Source organism: Schistocerca serialis, chromosome 4 (assembly GCF_023864345.2).
Source record: "Schistocerca serialis cubense isolate TAMUIC-IGC-003099 chromosome 4, iqSchSeri2.2, whole genome shotgun sequence".
In the NCBI taxonomy this organism is placed as follows: Eukaryota; Metazoa; Arthropoda; class Insecta; order Orthoptera; family Acrididae; genus Schistocerca; species Schistocerca serialis.
Window position 1 is genome coordinate 476,584,626 of NC_064641.1, and position 25,711 is coordinate 476,610,336.

General features: G+C 43.4%; 1 protein-coding gene across 3 annotated transcripts in view; it reads right to left on the reverse strand.

Moving 5' to 3' along the window:
* Window positions 1-1,166: 1,166 nt before the first annotated feature.
* LOC126475157 (uncharacterized protein SYNPCC7002_A1628-like) overlaps window positions 1,167-25,711 on the reverse strand; it is a 61,119-nt gene continuing 36,574 nt past the window's right edge. For all 3 annotated transcript variants that reach the window (XM_050102777.1, XM_050102778.1, XM_050102779.1), the window contains 2 exons: window positions 5,362-5,473; window positions 1,167-1,391 (listed from right to left, as the gene is read on the reverse strand). In XM_050102777.1, the coding sequence (XP_049958734.1) occupies window positions 1,225-1,391; window positions 5,362-5,473 (279 nt within the window). In that variant the 3' untranslated portion in view covers window positions 1,167-1,224. The remainder of the gene's footprint in view (window positions 1,392-5,361; window positions 5,474-25,711) is intronic.

Here is a 25,711-nt window from a genome sequence, read left to right on the forward strand (position 1 = left end):
CATGTAAGACAATATTGCAAAGTGTACCAGCATTGACTGCTTACATTTGGAGCTTTCTACTTCTGCCACTTTGTTTGTCTAAATCCTGATATGTACTGTTTACTGCTACCACAAGAGTAGTAATCCAACGCTGCCCTCATCTTTCTTTGACCTACATGTCTATAGTAACGACGTTAGCCCTGGAAGAAAATGAAAGGAGTATCAGTGAATATTCGATAATTTGATCAATGTTATAGTATATAATTCATCAGTATTTGCATGCTGATGTGACTTGCTTACCTGTATGTACTACAATGTGAAGCACTCAGTGTAAATAGGGAGTTAAAGGCTTGAGAAATAGTGAAAGTGTGTTCAGTATGAACTGTGTGTGAAGTAAACAGTTAGAGTCCAGACAGTTCCAGATTCAACTGCAGCTTGGAATTTGGGCACCTCAATTCTTCAAAAAGGGAAGGAGGCTGGTAGGAGCAAGCAACCACTGCCATCACCACACTTCTTGCAGTAGTCAGCTGGCGTAGCATTTCACCATCAGCCAGCCTTGGTACAATGGAACAACAATTCAGATGAGATTACAATCAAAATCCAGGATCCTTACGCAGTGTCACAACATGGGAACTATGCAACACCTGGGGCACGTAAATTTCAAAAAGCCTGACACTGGTTCCTATAAAAACTGGCCATTTGGTTGGCAAGAAGCCTAAAATCAGCAACGTCCAAGAAGCAGGTTACTGCTGTGTGTCCCAGAGAAGCATCATCACTTTACTGCCATCTGCTGATTCAACCATCATTGTCCATCTTCCTACACTCTGATCACACCATAGCCAAGCTGATCTTCAGCACAAGTAACTAATACAGCACCATTGTGGCCACAAATGTATATCATGCAATGTTACTCTGCTCCCAGGCTGTTGTGGTCACAAGTCAGCCTGCCTGCCTGCTGGATGTCTTCATTGGATCTCCATTATACTCTGAACCTAAGAAATAAATCAAACACTTCCAATCCGAGTGAACTTGGATTTGTTCCTGTTCCCACTAGAAAACCTGCAAGACTGGAGTGAAGGGGTCATACTGACTGCCCTGAGGAATCTACTCCTGACCACCTCACCCTCCTATGGGGTCTATGTTACACAGGTTGACACATTTACAATAGTAATGAATGTAAAACAGTATTGTTACAAAAATTAAAACTCTTTATTCATACACAAAATAGAACATAATACAAAATATCTATAACAAATTTGACAACCACACAGACGTTGCAGCCCTATGGATAATTGAATGCCTTCTGGCAAGGACATCAATATTTCTTGAGTAACCGCCTCCAATAACAGTGGCACATGGTATTCCCTTTTTTATAACTGTATCCATTACGTAGAAGTCTCTTTCATATAATCCTGTTGAAGTGAAATAGGCAAGAAATGTATCAAAATAGTCACTTGTTTTAACAAATGAAACGTAAAGACAGTTATGCAATATAAACTCTCTCTCTCTCTCTCTCTCTCTCTCTCTCTCTCACACACACACACACACACACACACACACACACACACACACACACATTTTGGCAGGTGGACTAGGGTGCAGTAGGGTTTGTTTCAGGTGGGATGGGTAGAGGGAGAGAGATGTGAGAGGCAGAAAGAGAAATTCACGATGAATAACAAGCAGCTTGGAAAGAGGCAGCGGGTTTGCTTGCTAAGAATGTGGAAGCCAGGGGTATAACTTGCAAAGGGCATGGTGGCCGATGTGCAGTGACCAGTTTTCATCCAAAGGGCTGGGCGAGTTTATTCATTTATTCGGATGGAAAGCCCGATAAGTGTTTTCTACCTTTCACCCAGACAGCGATGACAGAATCGAGGTGCGCCCTGCAATCTTTCTCAAACAGTTTTACATGAACTATTTTGTAGAAAAACTTCATTTTTGCTTTACTTACAGCTCTACATGTCAGGTTCATGATGGTGTACCCATAATTTCATTAATGGCCATAGTTATTGTGATATTTATGTGAAAATAAGACTCTGCGCGAAGTATGGAAAAGTGTGCAATGAAAAACAGAAGTCACTTCAATCCCATGGAAACTGATCTGATGTAGCACACTCATTTGGTATCACAATGTGCCAGCAATAAAACCACAGTGAAATATCCACAACATTCTTCATATTTCATAAATGGTTTCAGATATCGAAATGAGATTTTGGCAAATTATAGCACAAAAAGAGGAGAGTATTTTACCATATCGTTATTATGTAAAACTTCATTATCTACCGTGTTATTCCAATAACTACAGACATTTTTGGTGAAATAATGTAATTTTTAAGGGCCATCAATAGCTGGTGAAAAGAGAAATGCTATAGGTTTTAGAACAACATACATGAAGACATTACACATTTTTTTGTACCAAGGGTGTGCTTTTTCATAAGCTACTGACTGACTTTTCCTCAGTTATTCACTTAACAAAATTAATAAATCACAGTTTCAGAATTCCCTCGCAATTGTGTCTGCACAACATGTCCATGATGTGAAACAGTGTAAACCCTTCTTTTTTTGGCAATAGAAGCAAATTTTGACATTGCAACCAGAGAAATTAAAGTTACAAATGGTTAACAAGCCAGATAAAAATAAATCACTACACTTTCAGCAGAATTCTTTTTAGACACTAATGAAAGCAGAGGTGACCCCAGTAGATCTTTTTGGATGGTCACCAAGCAAGTGTGGGCGTGGCGAAGCCCCACTTAATATTTACAAAAAATGTGAGAGTAGGCTTCAGTTTAAAATGGCACTTCCCCTCCAGTGCTCCACATTTCCCCTACAGCACTCTGAGTGCCCTCCCACCACTGCCACTCTCCCCACGCTTCCTCAGCGAACAGCGTGTATAGTGGCCACGGCATTTTGCACACACTATAGCAGGGGCCTGGGCTAGGCTTGTGATACATGGGTATCAGAACTGGTGAGGTGTGGCACACAATGGAAGGTGACACTGAGGTGCGGATTGTGAGTGGGTGACAGGATGAAGGAAGGGGAAACTGTCAGGTGTGGGGACAGTGGGTTAGCAAAGACTGAGACCAGGAGAGTTACAGGAGCAAAGGATATATTGCAGGCGTAACTCCCATCTACTTAATTCATGTAGGTGGTAATGGAGGGATGGATCCAGATAGCCTGGGTTGTGAAACAGTCATTGAATTGTAGCATGCTGTGCTCAGCTGCACGTTGTGCCACTGGGTGATCAACTTTGTTCTTGGCCACAGTCTGGTGGTGGCAATTCATTCTGATAGACAACTGGTCAGTTATCATACAAACATAAAAAACTGTGCAATTATTGCAGCAAAGTTGGTAGATGACGTGGCTGCTTTCATAATTGACCCTGGCTCTGATGGGACAGGGTAAGCTTGTAGCAGGACTGGAGTATGAATTGCTGGGTGGGTGAATTGTACGGGTCTTGCGTCTGGGTCTTTTACATGGATATGACCCCTATGGCAAGGGGTTTGGAATGGTAGAGGCATAGGGATGGACCAGGATGCTATGTAGGTTGGCTGGAAGACGGAATACCACTTTAGGAGAGGTGGGAAGAATCCTGGGTAGGATTTCCATTTCTGGGGATGATGACATATGATCAAAGCCTTGATGAAGGATATGGTTTAGCTGTTCCAACCCTGGGCGATACCAACACTTCTGCAGTCACTGAACAGCTTTTTCTGTTGGAATGACAACCAACCAGCTACCCATCAGAATGAATGCTCACCGTCAAACTGTCGCTGAGAACTAAGTTGAGTATCCAGTTGCACAACATGCAGCTGAGCACAACATGCTCAAGTTCCACGGCTGCTTCACAACCTGAGCCATCTGGATCCTTCCCTTCAGCATCAGCTTTTCTGAACTATGGGAGTTATTCTTGCCAAACGTCCTTCACTCTCATGACCCTACATTCTCAAATCCTCAACCCAACAGTTTCCCCTGCTCTATCCCTTCACTACCTCCCATCCACACATCGACATTGCCTTCATTGTGCATCGCACCTCATTGGCTCTAGTACCTGTGTATCACATGCCTTGCACATACACCTGCCACCCCTCCCTCCCACATTCCTAGCCAGCAAACCTGCTGCCTCCCTCCGAGTTGAAAGCTACCATCACCAACCCCTCTTCAGCCTCCAGACTCTCCCTCTATCACTTAATGACTATTTGAAACCTGATACTGGATGCTTACCATCTGAAACTGGTCACCAATGAATTGTAATGTGGGAGTGAGACTGTATACTATGACTACATTCTTTCATAAATTCTATGTCTCAAAAGACAATAGCTACAGAGTTGGAGGAGTAGATATAACTAGTAATGTTTTTTTCCCCTCCTAGCTGTCCTGTTTCACAGTTACTATCCGGGAAAGTGATTTATTTCATAATAAAACTCCATACAATGGTGAGATTTCTTCACTATTATGTATCTGCTTAATATATATGTTTTAGGCTCTAATTTTGTCTGTGTCTCTTTTTCTGTCTTTCCAAGTGAAAGCTTCACCTTTTTATAGTATAACAACTTTCACTGAATATATTAAATAACACTTTAAGTGTATATTCTTATATTGTGAATAATGTCCTCACAGCACTATTGACCACTAGTTACCCCCACTTTGTTGTGTAGATGCATATAAATAAAAATGTTGTTTGCGATCTACCACAGACATAAACAGCAGTTATTTACATTCAATGCAAAATACTGATTAAAGAAACACTATTTCTAATGGTGGCATTAGAGAAAGGCAAAGTATTACTTATAAATTCTGATTGTCATTGTGTGATGACAGTAGGCATATGAAAACAATGATCTATGTATTATAAAACTATATTTTCCAATCGTGATTGTGTCCTACTTAATTTATGAAGGATCAATGAAATTGTGTGTAATGTATGCAACTGGGAAAAAAATTATATACATCCTTATACTTGGACTATAAATAATTATTTTTGGAAAACATGTTTTCAAGTGGTTTGCTAGCATGACTTTAAGCTTTCTGAACAATAATTCACATGTAAAATTGTTGGCTGAACCCAGACATAATGTTGTTGCTTATACATCTGACGAAGATGGCAAATGAAGTCAGTGTGCTAGAAAATAGAACTGTCCCTCTGGCTGGGACACCTGGAAAAATATCTTCTATGATACTAAGGAAACCTCAGATTTCAGAAATTTTTTTGAACCAAATAATTAAGAAAAAAATACATCTTGGCATTTTTAGTGATCATTTATCAAAACTACCAAATAAATTAGTAATATTTCTGTTAACTAACTCTTTAAGTTTCCTTTTTATATCTCCAACAATAACCACACTTGCTTAAAATCTGAAATCTGTCACATAATCTTAGTTTCCAACCTTTGTCTGTGAGCTGCAGCTTTCCCAATTCATCATCCTTGTGGGGATCTACTCCTGCATCATACAGAACCAGGTCTGGTTTAAATGTACTCAGCAGGTAAGGAAGGCTTTCCTGTATGGAAAACTCAAAATGTAATTACATTGTATGGAACATGTAAAATAAAACTTAGATCTAAGTTATTTTTCAACAACTACTTATGTGTTAGAGGGCATATCTGAAACTTTTAAATAGACTCACACACAGTCAAGAGTGTTGGAACTTATATACTTGTGACTTTTTAAGTTTTCTTTACTGGGTCATGACATTTTGAAAATTTGATTCTTGTTTACACTCACCCTCCAAAAGACAGTACATAAAACTAGCACTGGACGGCCATGATGGAATAACTACAATACGAAAAGGATAGACTGCCATTCATCACATAAAGGAGGTGTTGAGTCATAGATACACACAATGAAAAGACAGCTAAACTTTTAGCTCTCAGATAAAAAAGTCCTGCTACAGAAGCAGAAAAAACAGAGGCAATCTCACAAGCAAGGCATGTACACATGCGACTACTGTCTGCAGCTGCTCGGACGCGACAGCAGGATGTGCCTGTTTCTGATGTAAGCAGCAATACGGGGTGGGTGTGCTGCTGTGGGAGCGAGCAGGGACATGATGAGGGCAGGATAGGGCTGCTGGGTGCAGAGTCAGGAAGCTCTGCTGGGGAAGGGGAGAGGGGAGGAAGGGAGGAGGAGGAGAGACGTACGGAAGGGGAGAAGATTGGTAGGTGCTTCGTTGGAACAGAAAGCATGTTTCGTGCTAGAGTGGGAGCAGAGAAGTGTGGAGAACAGGGACTAGTGAAGGTTGAGGCCAGGAAATGTTACAAGAATGAAGGACATGTTGTAAGAAGAGTTCCCACCTGCACAGTCCAGAAAAGCTGGTGTCGGTAAGAAGGGTCCAGATGATGCAGGCTGTGAAGCAGTCGTTGAAGTGAAGCACATATTGTTGGCCAGCATATTAAGCAACTAGGTGTCCAACTGTTTCTTGGCCACAGTTTGGCGGTGGCCGCATGTGGACAGACAGTTTGTTAGTTGTCATGCCCACATAGTGGTTGCAGCTTAGTTTGTAGTTCACATGGCTGGTTTCACAAGTAACCCTGCCCTTTATGGGCTAGGAGATCCCTGTGACAGAACTGGAGTAGGTGGTAGAGGGAGGATGTGTGGTACAGGCCTTGCATCTACATCCATTGTTGGGAAATGAGCCATAAGGTGAGGGTTTGGGACTGCGGGTGGCATAGGGATGGACAAGAATATTGTGTAGGATGGAATAACACTGTGGGAGGGGTTGGGAGCATATTGGTCTGGATACTACTCATTTTCAGGCCACGACGAGAGGTAGTTGAAACCCTGTGTAGAAGGTGACTCATTTGCTTCAGTCCTTTGTAGTACTGAGTCACAAGAGGAGTGGTCCTTTGAGGCCAGACAGTGGTGATGGAGATGACAGGTGACTGGAGAGCAAGGTAGGGGTGATCTGTTCATGAACAAGGCTGTGAGGGTAATTTCATTATGTGAAGGTCTTAGTGAGATGTTTGGCATATTTGGGGAAGGACTACTTATCACCACAGAAGCGACAAGCACAAGTGGTTAGCCTGTATGAAAGGGACATCTTAGTATGAAATGCAGGTTTTTTGGTGGTTGGTAGGTTTAATGTGGACCGAGGTAATGATGTAGCTGTCCCTGAGATGGAGGTCAACACTGAGCAAGGTGGCTTGCTGGGTTGAGGAGCACCTAGTGAAGTGAATGGGGGAGAAGGTGTTGAGGTTTTGGAGGAATAAGTATAGGGTGTCCTCATCCTCAGTCCAGATAATAAGGACATCATCAGTGAATATGAACCAGCTTAGGATTTCGGGATTCTGGGTGGATAAGAAGGACTGCTCTAGATGGCCCATGATTAGGTTGGCACCCATGTGGGTGCCCATTGACGTATGATGTTTTTAGGCAATGCCTTTAAAGGTGACATTATAGTGGGATAGGATTGACCTGCATCCCAAAATTATTGTGAATAGTGGATAATGTTTTCATTTTGTCTGTCTCAGTTGTGTGACTATATACTTTGTGCTGAGTGGTTATCAGCTTCATGGTGACATGCCAGTTCTCAAACCACACACGTTCTTATTAACCGTAACTAGACATACAACATTATACCAAAAGATACAAATAGTTTCTCCACAGAAAGTCAAACTGTGGGCAAGAAGTGCTCTCACCAATATTGGTTTATGTGTGTACTGTTGCATCTGACTGACACTTCAGTTTCATTGTCTCAGTCAGACACACAGGCTAAGATCAATGAGAGTACTTTTTGTCTACAGTTTGACTTTCTGTATAGAAGCTATTCATGTCTTTTTACACCATACTGTATGACTAGTTATGGTTAATAAGAAGATGTGTTTTTTGAGAAAGGGAGGTATCAGCCCAAAACCTGTAAGCAGGGCAGCAAAATTGTATACTGATGCAACTGAGATAGAAGAATAAAAATTTATCCAATTTTCTCATAACTGAACAGCTGCAGACCCACCACCCCATGGCAGCATGCCTCACATCAGCATTATTACTGTATTTTTATTTATTTTTCTTTTTGGTCTCACTGTGTTTTTATATTGATTTTAGTTTGTTTTTGTCCTTCACTATTGGTCCTCCTCTGCCAGGTCTCATCTTTTTCCCCTATATTTAATTTATTTAGTCTTTTTTGTGATTTTTGTGTGTCTTTTTTTTTTAATCCTGCTATATGAATCCTTGTTCCTTCCATATGTGCCAACACAGAAAAGTTTCCCTATCCCTAGTCAGAGCCCAGTTCCACATATGATCCTGGAATCCCCCCCGAAATGGCCTGAGAATCAAATTATAAATTTCCAGCTCCAACCCCTCCTCCCAAAATAAGCTCTATCAAATTCTGTCAGTCCATAGCCCTCACCAACCTAGCCCTGTAAAACCATATAAACCAGGCCCAAAGCTCCTTGTAATACTTCCTCTATGTCCATAAAATTCTCCTGCTCTACTATTCCAAATTCCTATGTTCCATCTCCCAGATTGGAACTCCATTACAGAAATTAGAGCAGCATGCACAATGCCACCTGAAAAATCTCTTCAACCTGTTCACCACCTACTTCCACTTTGGACTACCACTATCCACCACTTGTAGAATAGTCTTCATCAAATCTGCCCCCAAATCTCCTCATAACTGACAAACCCTGCTTCACAGACCTACTACATTTACTATACCATACAGAACCCAGAACCTATGTGTGGCCCAAACTCAACCATGAACCTGCCCTCCAAAAGCTCAGTCCCACAAAAGTATCAGTCCTTCAAAAAGGCCTTATCCACTGTCTCCCTTCCTAATTGGACTTGCTAAAGGCCTTCTCTCCTTCTCCTGGTCCCTACAGTACAAAAACTTTTTCACCACCAACCCTACCAGTTAAACACAATCTAAAGTCAATACTGTACCCTGCCTGACTCAGTTCACTCCTCCATCCAAACGTGATCCACTCCTTGTTAACTTTCCAGAATTTGCTAAACTTGAATCTTGCCTCATCATCATTCCACAAATCACCCATCATGAAAACCAACCCTACATTCATAGTAAGAACCACATTCTACTGCATGTAAACTGATCCTGACCTCATAATCCTACCTGCTGACAAAGGCTTACGAACCGCAGGGATTACCTGGCGGAAGGTCTCCACCAGCTGTCAGATATGTCTACCTACAAATCTTGCCACAGCGATCCTATCCCAGAAATCCAATAGGATCTCCAGTACCTCCTCAAATCCTTAGGTCCACCCCAGAACATCTCCCCTACTCATCATTGTCTGTGCCACCTTACTCTAGATTGACATTCCTAACACCCATGGCCTTGCCACTACTGAACGCTACCTTTCCTAATGCCCAACTGACCTCAAACCTACAATCTCCTTCCTTGTCACCATGACCAACTATATCATCACCCACAATTATCTTTCCTTTGATGACATCACATACAAACAAATACATGGTACAGCAATGGGCACCTGTATGACACCATTCTGTGCCAACCCATTCATGGGCCATTTAGAGAAGGGCTTCCTAACCATCCAGATTCCCAAGACCCCTCACCTAGTTTGATTTATTGATGACATCATCATGATCTGGACTGAGGGTGAAGACTCCCTATGCACATTCCTCCAGAACCTCAACACTTTTTCTTCCATTTGCTTCAACTTTTCATCTTCAATCCAATAAGCCACCTTCCTCAATGCTGACCTCCATCTCAAGGATGGCTATGTCAGTGCCTCCATCCACATCAAACCTATCAACCATCAGAAATATCTCCACTTCAACTACCACCACTCTTTCACTACCAAGATGCCACTTCTATAGGGCCTAGCCACCCATGGTTGTCACATCTGCAGTGATGAGCAGTTCCTCTCCAAATATGCCAAAGGTCTCACAGAGGCCTTCACAAACCAAAGCTACCCACCCATTCTTGTACAGAAACAGATGTCTTGTCACTTGTCACCTACCACCTCCCACAAAACCACCATCTGGTCAAGGAGCAGCAATCCTATCGTTACTCAGTACCATGGCCAAAAAGAAACACTCCTCTTTTTGCTCATTACCACTCAGGACTGGAACAACTGAATCACATTCTCTGGCAGGGTTCAGTCTCCAGCCTGCCATGCCCTGAAATGAGGAATATCCTACCCACTATCCCCCCTCACCCCTTCCACAGTGGTATTCTGCTGACCAATGAATCTCCCAATATCCTTGTCCATCATTATGCCACCCATGCTCCCAACCTGTTGCCTCATGGTTCATATCCATGCAATAGACCCAGATGCAACATCTCAAGATCTGTCTTATCCATCCTTCCATGACCACCTGCTCCAGTCTAGTCTCAGACATCTCCTATCCCATCAAAGGCAGGGCTATCTGTGAAAGCAGTCACATGCTCTACAAACTAAGCTGCAACCACTGTGCTGCTTTCTATGTTAACATGACAACTAACAACAACATGGAAGGCCACTGCCAAACAGTTACCAATGAACCATCGACTTGCTGAACAAGCTGCCTAACATGATGTATTTCACTGAAATTATGCTATCAGGATCCATTCTACCAATGCCAGCTTTTGTGCACTGTGCAGGTAGGAACTCTCCTTCCCCTTCACTCTCTTACTGCAAACACCTTTGTCCCACCAATGCACCTACTAGCCTTTTCCCATTCTCTACATCTCCCTCTCCTATTCCCCTCCCCCTGCACAGCCCTCCAACCCTCACCTCCATGCCTCCTCCTTACCCCCACCACATATTGCTGCTCATGCCTGACACAGGCACAGACTGCAGTTGGACCTGAAGAGTTGTAGACCGTATCCATATGAATGTGTCTGTTTCCTGCTCCTGATAAAGGACTTTTTTTGTCTGAAAGGGCATGTTAGCAGTCTTTTCATTGTTTCTGTCTGTGACACAATGCCTCCTCCATGTGGTGAATAGCAATCAATGCTTTTCATATTGTCGTTATACAAAAATTTGTTCACCAGCATTATTAAACAAGGAACACAGTGACCCGCATGAGATTCAGTTCTTCAACAATCACTTTGGCAAAAATTATGACACACTAAAAGATATAGCCAATGAACTCATTAAATGCTTCTTAACACATAATCATAGTTACTAACAATTAACCTCGCAGGAGAGCTTCTGTAAAGTTTGGAAGGTAGGAGACTAGGTACTGGCAGAAGTAAAGCTGTGAGGATGGGGCATGAGTCGTGCTTGGGTAGCTCAGTTGGTGGAGCACTTGCCCGCGAAAGGCAAAGGTCCCGAGTTCGAGTCTCGGTCCGGCACACAGTTTTAATCTGCCAGGAAGTTTCAAAGACAGGACTACCTGTGAAATGTGATCTACAGGCTAAGCTGCAACCACTGTGGTGCATTCTGTGTAGGCATGATAACCAACAAGTTGTCTGTCCACATGAATGGCCACTGACAAACTATGGCCAAGAAACAACTGGAGCACCCTGTTGCTGAACACACTGCCACACATGTCAACCTTCATTTCAATGACTGCTTCACAGCCTGTACCATATGGATCCTTCCCACCAATACTAGCTTTTCTGAATGGCGCAGGTGGGAACTTTCCCTGCAATATATCCTACGTTCCCATAACCCTCCTGGCCTCAACCTTCATTAGTCATTGTTGTCACCCATCCAGCCGACCTTCCCCATTCCAGCACTATACAGCCCTCATTCCACCATCGCACCCAATCTTTTTTACTTCTCTCATTTTCCGCTAACCCCTCTCCCCACCCCTTCCCTGTCCCCATTTTACCTCCTGATTGCACATAGCTGCCCTACCCTCTCCACCTCGTCCCTGCGTGCTCCCCAGCAGCACTGCACTGTCCGCCACCCCTACCCTACAATCCCTACCCCTCCCCAAACCAGCCTCTTCCTTACCCCATCCAGTTGCCAGTTCCATCATCCACTGGTGCTGCTGCTCGCAGTGTGGCTGCAGTTGCCTGAGACTGCAGTCATGTGTGTGATTTGCATTTGTGTGAGTGTTTGTGTCTGTTGACTATTTTTGACAAAGGCCTTACAGGCTGAATGCTTTATTTGTGATAATCTTTCTGTGGCGCCTATCTGCGACTCAGCATCTCTGCTATATGGTAACAAATTTCCTTTTCATAATATTGATATAGTGATTTATTTTGGATGTGAAAAAGTGTATTCTTATACTGCATACAAAACAGGGACTTCTGATTTGCGTGTGAGGCTGGAAAAAATAGTACAATATAACTTTTTTAAATATTAAAAGAAACTAAGAAGTTCCTGTAGTCCTGCCCAATTTGAAGGTAGCTATGACAAAAAAACTCATTAGTCTTGTCACAAAGACATTTTACTTTTTGAAATTGCTTATGGAAACGCATCTCTTGAGATGGCGCACTTCCTTATAGATGTGAGGGCCCAGTACAGCCCCTATCCAATCAATATATCAAGAAATTTAAAGAAAACCGTCAATTGTCTGCACAACACTGTTTCTAGGTGAAGAATGTTTTCCAATACATAGGAGCAGCATGTTCCACTTCATGGAGCATTGTTGATCTCTTTGAACAATCAAACATCTTCAAATATCCATGGATGCAGATATGGAATTTGTGGATGCGGACAAGAAGGGACCCGTCAATGCAGTGTGGATGCATTTGTATCTGCGCAGACCTCTACTCACATGCTGGTGTCCTTGAATTCAAAAACTTTGTGGCCCATGCTAGAAGGTATGTCCAAATGAGAAAATTTGCTGTTCATAATTTTTTCCACAAGTTCGAAAGAAGAGTGCAGCAGTGATATATGACAAATACTCACAGCATCTAAAACTGATGGAAATTTATTAGATGTTCAGTGATACACGCAAATCTACATCAGCTAGTGCCAGTCTGGCCAGTAAAAACGTGTTACATTCATAGTAGTGACTGTTCTGCAGTGGAGAAAACAGGAGGGGAGAAGCCTGTTCAAACATAGATATATCCTTGGATAACACGAGATATTGAATATAATCAATGAAAGATGAAAATATACAAACATGGAAAGTGAAGTAAGCAGAAGGGAATACAGAGATTGACAGAAAGTGCCAAGCAGGAAAGCAGGAATAACTAGAGGGGAAATACAAAACTGTAGCAGCATGTATGAATATGCACCTGAAAATAATACTATAGACTGAAGTGGGAAAAGATAAACACGAGACAGGAGATATGACACAGTAAGAAGAATCTGACACAACACTGAAAGACGTAAGTTGAAACAATGCACACAGTAGATGATGTTCCTTAGGAGAACATGCCACGACAAAATTATTCCACCTAGTGTGCAAGATATACACGACGGACTTAATACCCATAGATGTCAATAAGAATCTAAGAAATAAACAATGGAAAATCCAGGATGGTGTAATGGCAATATTATGAAAAGGAAGGATTGCTACTCATCATATACCAGAGACATCGAGTTGCAGACAGGCACAACAAAAAGACTACTAAACACGTAAGCTTTTGGCCAGAAGGCCTTCTTCAGAAATACACAACATACATACATTCACACAAATGCAGCTCACACACCCATGACCACTACCTCTGGCTGTTTGGGGCAAACTCAATAAAGGAGACAGTTGGTACAGTGTGGCTCATAAGTAAAACATGGAGTGTGGTTTGGATGGTGACTTGTAGAACACAGGAAAGAAGAGAAAGAAAGAAAAAAGAGAAGAAATAAAAACATTTAAGTTTCGTCAATGACGTAATTATAACAGATAAGGAACAGAACTTGAAAGATCAGCTGAATGGAATGGACAGCATCTTGGAAAGAGGTTACAATATGGATATCAAAAAAAGTTAACTAAGGATTGTGGAATGTAGCCATATAACATCAGGTGACGCCAAGTAACTTAGCTAACAAAATGAGACACTAAAAGTGGTAGATAAGTTTTGTTATTTAGACACAAAATAACTTCCTAAGGCTGAAGTAGGGAGGTGTAAAACAGAAGCTGGCGATGACTAGTGAAGTACTTCTGAGAAGTGCGGATTTGTTAACACTGATGTAAATTTAAGGGTTCTGTAGGTGTATGCCTGGAGTGTATCCTTTGATGGAAGTGACATGTGGAAAGATTATTAGTTTGCTTACCCACTTTTGAAATGTGATAATACAGAATAATGCTGAAAATTAGATAGGTAGATCAGGTAATGAAACTGGGGGCAAAAGAAATTTATGGCACAACATGACTAAAGGAAAAGACTAGCTGATGGAACATGTCTTGAGGCATCTTGGAGTAATAAATTTGGTAACAGGAGGAAGTGTCTGTGGGAGTAGTAAAAATTGTAGAGAGAGATTTATGTGCAGATAAAGCAAACTGGTTGAAATGCATGTAGGTTGCAGCAGTTATGCAGAGATGACAAGATTTGCACACAATTTGGACTACCGGCATAGGCAGCTGTGTAGACTAGACCCAAGATTGAAGACTACCACACAACACAAAGATACTGTTGACAATGTCACTCACCTGTTCAATACTGCCAGACTTATGGAGATGCATGTAATAAAAATATAAAAGCAACCGCAAGAGTAATTACTTTTAATGATTTATTGATATATGTTGTTGTTGTGGTCTTCAGTCCACATACTGGTTTGATGCAGCTCTCCATGCTGTTCTATACTGTGCAAGCCTCTTCATCTCCAGGTAACTACCGCAACCTACATCCCTCTGAATCTGCTTACTGTATTCATCTCTTGGTCTCCCTCTACAATTTTTAGCTCCACGCTTCCTACCAGTACTAAACTGGTGATCCCTCGTTGCCTCAGACTGTGTCCTACCAATAGAGCCCTTCTTTGTCACATTGTGCCACAAATTTCTCTTCTTTCCAATTCTATTCAGTACCTTCTCATTAGTTACATGATCTAGCCATCTAATCTTCAGCATTCTTCTGTAACACAACATTTCAAAAGCTTCTGTTCTCTTCTTGTCTGTTTCACTTCCAATCAGGGCTACACTCCATAAAAATACTTTCAGAAACGACATTTAACATTGTGTAATGTGATGTACCAGTAAGATAAATAACACAAATCACAACACCTTTGAATTTTGCAAAAATATCTGCAGTTATGTGTTTTCAACCATTTCTTATACATGTTAAGGTATTGGTGGCAAAACAGAGTGATACAAAGAGCTGTCCATGTAAGTTGTGCAATGTCCACAGCCATGTGAACACAGGGCATATAATGCTTCACCAAGATCCAAGAGAATGCCATCATCATTGGTATTAGCTGTGGTGTAGTAGTAGTATTAATACAAGTAGTTGCTTTCTTAGTAGACAGAGTATTTCGAGATCGTTATTGTTAGTTCTATAAATAGTTCTACTGGTGTAACTGAACTTAGGTAATGTAGACAAATAGTTTTTTTCAGTAACTGTAAAATTTTACCATAAGTGAGAAGTGTGGGCTCTGTCGAAGGTTTGTGAATAGTGGATTACGGCGTGGGATTTGTTCAAAGAACTTTCATTGGGGGGAATGCAGTGGGGAAGCCAGTGGGCATTCTAGCGAGTTCCTCTCCTGGGAATGCAGAATCTGTAGTAGAAATAAGTTGATAGAGGAGCAAGAGTGTAAGATCTGTGCCCTTCAGGTGCAGTTACAATGCGCAAAGGAGGAACTAGATAGGTTGAAGAGGGTGAAGGATGGTGGGGAATGGGAACAAGCAGTTGGCAAGAAGGCAGCAAGGAAGAGGAGGTATTCAGACAGTTATACTTCGCATATATGCAATAGATTTGACCAACTGTCAGAGTTGAGTGGAGAGGAGCCTGTTGTAGCTGTAGATGTAGGGAACATGCAGCAGTCCTCAGCAGTTAGGAAGCCTAGGTTAGTTGCAAAGTCAAACAGAAAGAAGAATGTTCTGCTGTTAGGTAGTTCGCACAGTATAGGTGTGGGCCAGCAGTTGCAGGAAGTGTTGGGGAGTGAGTACCAGGTCACCAGCTTTGTGAAGCCTAGTGCAAGGTTGGCTCAGGTGACTGACAGCATAGGGGAGTTATGTAGAAATTTTACAAAAGAGGATCAGGTAGTGATAATAGGTGGAGCAGGAACAATCTTGATAGGGACGGGGAATGTGATGTAGTTGGTGACCTGGTAAGGATAGCTACTCAAACTGGTGGCAATAATGTGCATTTCATGCAACTGTTTCAGCATCATGATCGGCCTCATCTTAATGCTCTGTTAGGCGCATTAACATGGGGTGGATGATGGCAGAGGGCACATTTCAGTGCTTCCAGTTGGGTCTATCAGCAGATCAGGTTTCACTAGGTATGGCGTGTACCTCAATAGGTATGGGAAGGGGAGGCTGGCAAAGCTTATAGGTGACAGTGTAGTGGGTGATGGTGGGATCACTCAGAGAAAAATTCCTGTAGTAGTTGGTGTTAGAGGTGCACCTTTTTTAGACTGAAGTCAGCTTAGAGGTACACCTGCTTAAAGGAAGTCCCACTAACTAAGGGCTCACCTTCAGAGGATGTCATGTTTTCAAGTAGAGAAGGAATTAGCATATTTTATCAAAATATAAGAGGTCTTAGAGATAAAGTTGGTGAACTGCTTACAGATGTTGACTCTGAAATTACTGGTATGTCGGAGCACCAGTTAAATAATTTGACAATTATTCAGAGGATTCCTTTACCAGGATACAGATTAGCTAGCTGTTTTTCAAGGAGTTCCTTGAAGGGTGGGGGAGTGGCTAGGTACGTAAAAAGCAGTATTCCATTTGAGTCCATAGACCTATCACAGCACTACACTGAACAGATATTTGAATGTTGTGCAGGGGCAGTTAAATTTAATGAAATTAAACTTCTAATTGTTGTTGTTTATAGGTCCCCTAACTCTGACTTAAGAGTATTTCTGCTCAAGCTAGAGAGGACTTTTGATTCACTTTGTAGGAAGTACCTGAAGTTAGTTATACGTGGTGACTTCAATATAAATTTTGTGTATGATGGTGCAAGAAAAAGGATGTTGGTAGATTTCCTAAATTCTTATGATCTGATGCACACTGTGTTTTTTTCAACTACGGTGCAGGGGAACAGTAGCACAGCCATAGACAATATTTTTATTCATTCTTCGTTACTAGATGGGCATTCTGTTAGTAAAAGCATGAATGGCCTTTCAGACCACGATGCACAAATTTTAACACTAAAAGGCTTTTGTATTCAAACAAATGTCACATGTAATTACAAACTACTTAGGAAAGTTAATCCAACAGCAATAGAGAGTTTTTTAAACCTTGTCAAGGAACAAGAGGGGTAGGATGTTTACAGCGCCGATGACATAGATGGTAAGTATAATGCTTTCCTTAACACCATTCTCATGCTCTTTGAGAGTTGTTTTCCATTAGAATGTTCTAAACGGGTACTAGCAGTAATAGGCAGTCAGGTGGCTGACTAATGGGATAAGGATATCATGTAGAACAAAGCGGGAACTATATCAAAATGTTAAAAGTAGTCACATTCAAGCTGCGGTATCCCTTTACAAACAGTACTATAAGGTGCTTAAAATGTTGTTAGGAAGGCAAAGAGTATGTGGTACACAAATAGAATAGCTCATTCACAGAATAAAATTAAAACCATATGGTCAGTTGTGAAGGAAGTGTCTGATCAAGGTCGACGATATAAAGTCAGTTCGCAGTAAAAATAATGTTATTGATGAATCAGATATATGTACAGTATTTAAAAACCATCTTCTGAGTATTGCTGATGAATTAAATAAAACTTTAGCTTCTACAGAGAATCATATAACTTGCATAGTAAACGCCTTTCAGAGATTGATGTCTGAAATACTTCTCTGTGATACCGACAAGGGGGAGATTTTTTTTTTTAATGGTTTTAGGGCGCAAAACTGCTACGGTCATTAGCGCCCGGTCTGTGACTTAGGAAAAGGTAAAAAAACGAAACTGGAAACCAGCAGCAATGGGAACGAAACTCAAAAAATTGTAGAAACTAAAAACAGAAGGAAAGCTTTAAAAAAAACACTATAGAAGGGGGTTGGTTGTCCCCAAAAAGAGCTTCAAATGACTGACGCCATCTCACTGGCACTAATAAACTCGAGAACGCGATCGGCCGAGCGCGCGTCATTTGCTAAAATGGAAGATATTTCAGGCGACAGTTGTAGACGGGCGCATAACGGAGTAAAATAGGGGCACTCAAGTAAAAGGTGTCTTACCGTCCACAGCTGAGAGCACCGGGGACAGATTGGGGGAAGATCGCCACTTAAAAGACGTCAATGGCTAAAAAGACAGTGCCCTATCTGGAGTCTAGTTACAATTACCTCTTCCCGACGACGTGTTCGGGAGGAAGAGGTCCAAGCACAGTGAAGAGCTTTCACGTCCCGCAATTTATTATTGGGAAGTGTCGACCAATGTGCGTGCCATAAAAAAGCAACACGACGACATAAAACACTCCGTAGATCAGCGAAAGGAATAATGCGAATAGCTGGCCGAAGAAGAGAGACTGCTGCCTTGCCCGCTATATCAGCCGCCTTGTTTCCACAGATACCAATGTGTCCTGGGAGCCAGAGGAACGCCACAGAGACGCCCCCCAAGTGGAGCAAGTGGAGGTAGTCCTGAATCCGGTGGACCAGAGGGTGGACAGGGTAGAGAGCTTGGAGACTGAGGAGAGTGCTGAGAGAATCTGAACAGATAACTTACTGTATCCGCTGATGTCGACGGATGTATTGGACAGCCTGGAGAACAGCATAAAGCTCCGCAGTATAAACCGAACACTGGTCGGGAAGCCGAAATCGATTTGGGGTGTCGCCAACAATATAGGCACTCCCAACACCTAATGATGTTTTTGAGCCATCAGTGTAAATAAATGTGGCATCCTTCACTTGTGCGCATAGAGCAGCAAATGCCCGACGATAAACAAGTGAAGGGGTACCATCCTTGGGAAACTGACAAAGGTCACGAAGCAGGCAGGTCCGGGGACGGAGCCAAGGCAGTGCTGTACCCCAAGTTGTCAAGAAGGTTTCAGGAAAGCGGAAGGAAAGAGAATGGAGCAGTTGACGGAAGTGGACTCCCGGTGGTAGTAGGGAGGAAGGGCGGCCTGCATATCCTAAATCCAAGGAGGTGTCGAAAAAAATGCCATGAGCCGGATTTGCAGGCATGGACGACAGATGGCTAGCATAATGACTCAGAAGGACAGCTCGCCGATTGGACAGCGGAGGTTCAGCAGTCTCAGCATAAAGGCTTTCCACAGGGCTGGTGTAAAAAGCTCCGGACACTAAATGTAATCCACGGTGGTGGGTAGAGTCGAGACGACGAAGAATAGGCGGCCAAGCAGAGGAGTAAACTATGCTTCCATAGTCCAATTTCGATCGCACTAAGGCACGATAGAGACGGAGGAGGACCACTCGGTCCGCTCTCCAGGAGGTACCATTCAGGACACGGAGGGTGTTGACGGATTGCAGACAGTGAGCCGAAAGACAGAAAACGTGGGAGGACCAGCACAGTTTTCTGTCAAACATAAGACCCAAGAATTTAGCGACGTCTGAAAACGGACCTCCCAGATGTAAGGAAGGTGGGAGAAACTCCGTACGATGCCAAAAATTAACACAAACGGTCTTACTGGTAGAAAAACGGAAGCTGGTTTCGATGCTCCGAGAGTGGAGGCGACCGAGACATCCTTGAAGACATCGTTCAAGAAGGCTGGTCCGTTGAGAGCTGTAATAGATTGCAAAATCGTCCACAAAGAGGGAGCCTGAGACATCAGGAAGGAGACAATCCATAATGGGATTTATGGCAATGGCAAACAGTACAACACTTACCACAGAGCCCTGGGGTACCCCGTTTTCTTGGGAGAAAGTACGGGAGAGAGTAGTGTTGACCTGCACTCTAAATGTGCGCTCTGCCATAAATTCGCGAAGAAAAAGGGGCAGCCAACCTCGAAAGCCCCAAGAGAACAGTGTTCGGAGGATGCCTGTCCTCCAACAGGTATCGTATGCTCTCTCCAGATCAAGAAATATTGCTACCGTTTGGCATTTCCTGAGAAAATTGTTCATGATATAAGTGGAGAGGGCAACAAGATGGTCAACTGCAGAACGATTCTTTCGGAAACCGCTTTGGGAAGGTGTTAAAAGGCTGGGACTCCAGCCACCAAGCTAAATGGCAATTCACCACACACTCCAAAACCTTACATACACTACTCGTGAGAGAAATGGGGTGATAGCTAGAGGGGAGATGTTTGTCCTTTCCAGGTTTCGGTACAGGAATGATGATAGCTTCCCGCCATCATCTGGGAAAAGTATTGTCGGTCCAAATTCGATTATAAAGGCGAAGGAGGTAACGCAGACTATGGTATGGTAAATGCAGCAACATTTGGATGTGGATACCATCCGGTCCTGGGGCGGAATAGCGAGAAGAAGAGAGTGCATTTTGGAGTTCCTGCATGCAGAAAACAGTGTTGTGCCTTTCGTGACTTTGAGAGAAGAAGGCAAGAGGTTGCATTTCCGCAGCGCATTTCTTCGGGAGAAACGCTGGCGGGTAATTTGAAGAGCTCGAAATCTCAGCAAAATGTTGACCCAATGAGTTAGAAATTGCAACGGGGTCCACTATGGTACCATGTGCGACAGTGAGCCCAGAGACCGGGGAGAAACGAGGCGCGCCAGATAACCGTCGAATCCGACTCTAAACTTCCGAGGAGGGAGTGAAGGTGTTAAATGAGCTAGTAAAGAAGTTCCAGCTTGCCTTCTTGCTATCGCAGATGACGCGATGGCATCGCGCACGGAACTGCTTATAGCGGATACAGTTGGCCTATGTTGGATGGTGTCTGAAAACGCGAAGACCACGCCGCCGCTCACGTATTGCGTCACGGCATGCCTCGTTTCACCAAGGAACTGGGGGGCGCCGGGGCAATTCGGAGGTGCGAGGTATTGAACGTTCTGCAGCTGAAAGAATAACGTCTGTAATATGAGTGACCTCATCGTCGACGCTAGGAAAGTGACGGTCATCGAATGTCGCTAGAGATGAAAAAAGTGTCCAATCAGCTTGGGCAAACTTCCAGTGTTGCGGGCGCATATATGGCAGGTGTGGCTGCAATCAAAGGACACATGGAAAGTGGTCACTTGAGTGTGTATCAGCAAGGGCGAACCATTCGAAGCGCCGAGCTGGCGGAACAGTACCGACCGAAAGGTCCAAATGAGAGAAATTTGTCGTGGAGGCAGACAAAAATGTAGGGTCCCCAGTGTTGTGGCAAACAAGATCCGTTTGGTGGAAGATGTCTATCAATAGTGAGCCACGCGGACAAGGATGTGGAGATCCCCAAAGCGGGTGGTGGGCATTGAAATCCCCAACCAGCAAATAGGGGGGTGGAAGCTGACCAAGAAGATGAAGGAGATCAGCTCATGCCATTAGTTTGGACGATGGAATGTATACAGTACAAAGAGAGAAGGTGTATCCAGAAAGGGAAAGATGGACAGCGACAGCTTGGAAGGAAGTGTTTAAGGGGATTGGGTGATAATGGACAGTATGATGGAGAAGAATCATAAGTCCTCCATGTGCTGGAGTGCCTTCAACAGAGGGGAGATCAAATCGGACTGACTGAAAATGGGGTAAAACAAAGTGGTCATGAGGACACAGCTTTGTTTCCTGAAGACAGAAGATGACCGGCGAGTAGGATCGTAAGAGGATCGACAATTCATCCCGATTGGCTTGAATGCCACGTATATCCCAATGGATAATGGACATAGGGTGGACAGAAAATGGAAGAATGTGACCAACATTGCCCTCAACACAACGAAAGCTCAGAGCTTGCGACTGACAGTGTGGAATGGCAGTCAGCCAAAGGCAGAAGATCCTGATCCATAGGTTGTTCAGGAGCAGCTCCTGCCACCAGCAATAGGCCAGTTGATCGGCCGCCAGCATTGCGCCTCGGCAACACAGAAGACGGCCGAGGGCGGCTACTGCCAGGTGGTGCTATAGATGAGACACGCCGTGGCGGAGAAGGAGAGGAACTGGGTTTCTTATTAGCCTTTTTGGAAACAGGATGTTTAGATGAAGGAGGAACTGATGGTTGTGAATTTGGGATACGTAAAAAATCTTCACCTTTTTTGGAAGTCCAGGTGTCTGACTTTTGGGCTCGAGATTTAGCAGAACCCGATTTAGGGTGAGCCTTAGAGTGAGCAGGCGAAAGTGGGGAGGTTGAACGGGCGATCTTTGCGATGGCCGATCTGACGACTGTGGCACTAAAGGGTTGGCCGAGGAGAGGCAAGGACAGTGCTGTATTTACCTGTCTGAGGCACAGTGGGCTTTCGACTGGCGAATAATTTTCGAGCAGCAAAGGTCGACACCTTTTCCTTCACTCTGATTTCCTGAATGAGCTTTTCGTCTTTAAAAATGGAGCAATCTCGAGAGGAAGCAGCGTGGTCACCCATACAGTTGATGCAACGAGGGGATGGAGTGGACAAGCACTCTCATGGGCATCCTTGCCACACGTAACACATTTGGCCGGATTGGAACAAGACTGGCTGGTATGATTGAACCGCTGACACCGATAGCAATGCGTAGGGTTTGGTACGTAAGGGCGAACGAAAATTATCTCATAGCCCGCTTTGATGTTCGATGGGAGTTGAACTCTGTCAAATGTCAAGAAGACAGTACGGGTTGGAACGATGTTCGTGTCAACCCTTTTCATGACTCTATGAACAGCCGTTACGCCCTGGTCAGACAGGTAGTGTTGAATTTCCTTGTAGGACAACCCGTCGAGGGAGCGTGTATAAACGACCCTACGTGAGGAATTTAAAGTGCGGTGCGCTTCCACCCGAACAGGGAAGGTGTGTAGCAGTGAAGTACGCAGCAATTTTTGTGCCCGGAGGGCACTGACTGTTTCTAACAACAAGGTGCCATTTCGTAATCTGGAACAAGACTTTACAGGACCTGCAATGCGTCAACACCTTTCTGAATAATGAAAGGGTTAACCGTGGAGAAGTTGTGACCTTCGTCAGACCGAGAAACAACAAGGAACTGTGTCAAGGATGGAAGAACTGTCTGTGGCTGAGACACATTGAACTTACGCTTGTGAGCAGACATAGAAGAAGATGAGGAAACCATTGCGGAAGTATTCTCCATGATTACCGGCATCTCCAATGGCATGCTCCTCCCTTGTGGGGGCCCTCTCTGAGGGCACTCCCGCCTTAGGTGATTGTTCACACCTCAGGTCACACCTCCCGAGAAATGGATGGAGGGACCAATCGGCACTTTCGGAAGGTATCAGCTCGAGTAATCAACCCTCCCTGGGCCTGGTCGTTACCAGGGGGTACGTACGTGTCCTACCTGTCTACCCGGGTCGGGGAATACGCGTTACCCCTATCACCGGCTAAGCATGGAAATGCGTGGGTCGCCCTACAGACATGCAGAGGGAGGAAAAAAGAGAAAGGGAAAAACAAAGAAGGGGAAAGGAAAGAAGAGAGGTCTCAAACACTGCAGCGGAGAAAGGATAAAGAGAAGAGGTAAGGAAAAGAGAAGGACAAAGGAAGGATGAAGACTTGCAAGGAGAGAAGGCGAAGAATGCGTTACATTTTCGAGCGTCCATCTCCGGACGTAGGCACAAAACTTGCTCCCAGAGGTGGAGAAAGGGAAGGAAAGAGGTGGAGGTGACGGGGAGGGGGCGGGGGGGGGGGGGGGGGGGGGGCGAAGATGGGGGATGGGGAAGGATGTGGAAAAGGAAGGTATGCAGCCCAGAAAGGAAGGAGGGCCACATTAGCTCAGGGTCCCGTGCTCGCTACGCACGTATCCACAAAGGAGTTGTGGACCCCCTGGGGGGAAGGGGGAGATTGAATCAATAATTAAACCACTGAAGACTAAGGACTCTCATGGTTATGGTGGAGTGCCTAGCAGAATATTAAAGTACTGTGCTGCATATATTAGACCTGTATTTAACCATATTTGTAATTTTTCTTTTAGGAATGGTCAGTTTCCTGAACGATTAAAGGACTCAGTAGTAAAGCCGCTTTATAGAAAGGGAGAAAGGGATAATGTAGACAATTTTAGACCTATTTGTATGCCATCAGTGTTTGCTAAAGTTATTGGAAAGGCTTTGTATGTAAGGATAATTGATCATTTTATATCACACGATTTGCTATCAAATGTACAGTTCGACTTTAGAAGCCGCTTAACAACTGAAAATGCTATATTCTCTTTTCTCTGTGAGGTACTGGATGGGTTAAACAAAAGGTTTGAATGTTAGGCATATTTTTTGATTTAACTAAGGCGCTTGATTGTGCTGATCACAAAATATTGCTCCAGAAGTTGGACCATTACGGAACACGGGGAGTAGCTCACAATTGGTTCACCTCTTACTTTAGTAACAGACAGAAAAAGGTCATTATTTACAATGTTGAGAATGGCTGTGATGTGGGGTCTGAGTGGGGTACGGTCGAGTGGGGGATGCCCCAGGGATCAGTGTTGGGGCCACTCCTGTTCCTTATTTATATAAATGATATACCCTTTAGTATTACGGGTAACTCTAAAATATTTCTGTTGGCTGATTACACTAGCTTGGTAGTAAAGGATGTTGTGTGCAACATTGGCTCGGTTTCAAATAGTGCAGTTCATGACCTAAGTTCATGGCTTGTAGAAAATAAACAGTAAGACTCAGTTTTAATTTCACAGAACGGGCTTATGATTAGTGAACCTGAACAGTTCAAATTTCTAGGTGTTCAGATAGATATAAACTGTTGTGGAAAGCCCACGATCAGGATATTGTTCAAAGACTTAATACTGCCATTTTTACTATTTGATTGGTATCTGAAGCGAGTGATCGTTCAACACAAAAATTAGTCTACTCTGCTTATTTTCATTTACTTATGTTGTATGGCATTATATTCTGGGATAACTCTTCCCATTCTAAAAGGATATTTTTGGCTCAGAAATGGGCGGTTAGGGCAATAAGTGGTGTAAGTCAACAAATCTCTTGTTGACACCTGTTTACTTGTCTGGCTATTTTGACATTGGCCTCTCAATATACAGGGTTATTACAAATGATTGAAGCAATTTCACAGCTCTACAATAACTTTATTATTTGAGATATTTTCACAATGCTTTGTACAAACATACAAAAACTCAAAAAGTTTTTTTAGGCATTCACAAATGTTCGATATGTGCCCCTTTAGTGATTCAGCAGACATCAAGCCGATAATCAAGTTCCTCCCACACTCGGCGCAGCATGTCCCCATCAATGAGTTCGAAAGCATTGTTGATGCGAGCTCGCAGTTCTGGCACGTTTCTTGGTAGAGGAGGTTTAAACACTGAATCTTTCACATCACTATGCGTGAAACTTGCCCGCACGCGTTCAACCGTTTCTTCGCTCACTGCAGGCCGACCCGTTGATTTCCCCTTACAGAGGCATCCAGAAGCTTTAAACTGCGCATACCATCACCGAATGGAGTTAGCAGTTGGTGGATCTTTGTTGAACTTCGTCCTGAAGTGTCGTTGCACTGTTATGACTGACTGATGTGAGTGCATTTCAAGCACGACATACGCTTTCTCGGCTCCTGTCGCCATTTTGTCTCACTGCGCTCTCGAGCGCTCTGGCGGCTGAAACCTGAAGTACGGCTTCAGCCGAACAAAACTTTATGAGTTTTTCTACATATCTATAGTGTGTCGTGACCATATGTCAATGAATGGAGCTACAGTGAATTTATGAAATCGCTTCAATCATTTGTAATAGCCCTGTATATGTATATATTCCTTACTGTCATTTCTTGTTAAGAATATTAGCTTATTCCCAAGAATAAGCAGCTTTCACTCATTAATACTCGGCAGAAATCAAACCTGCATTTGG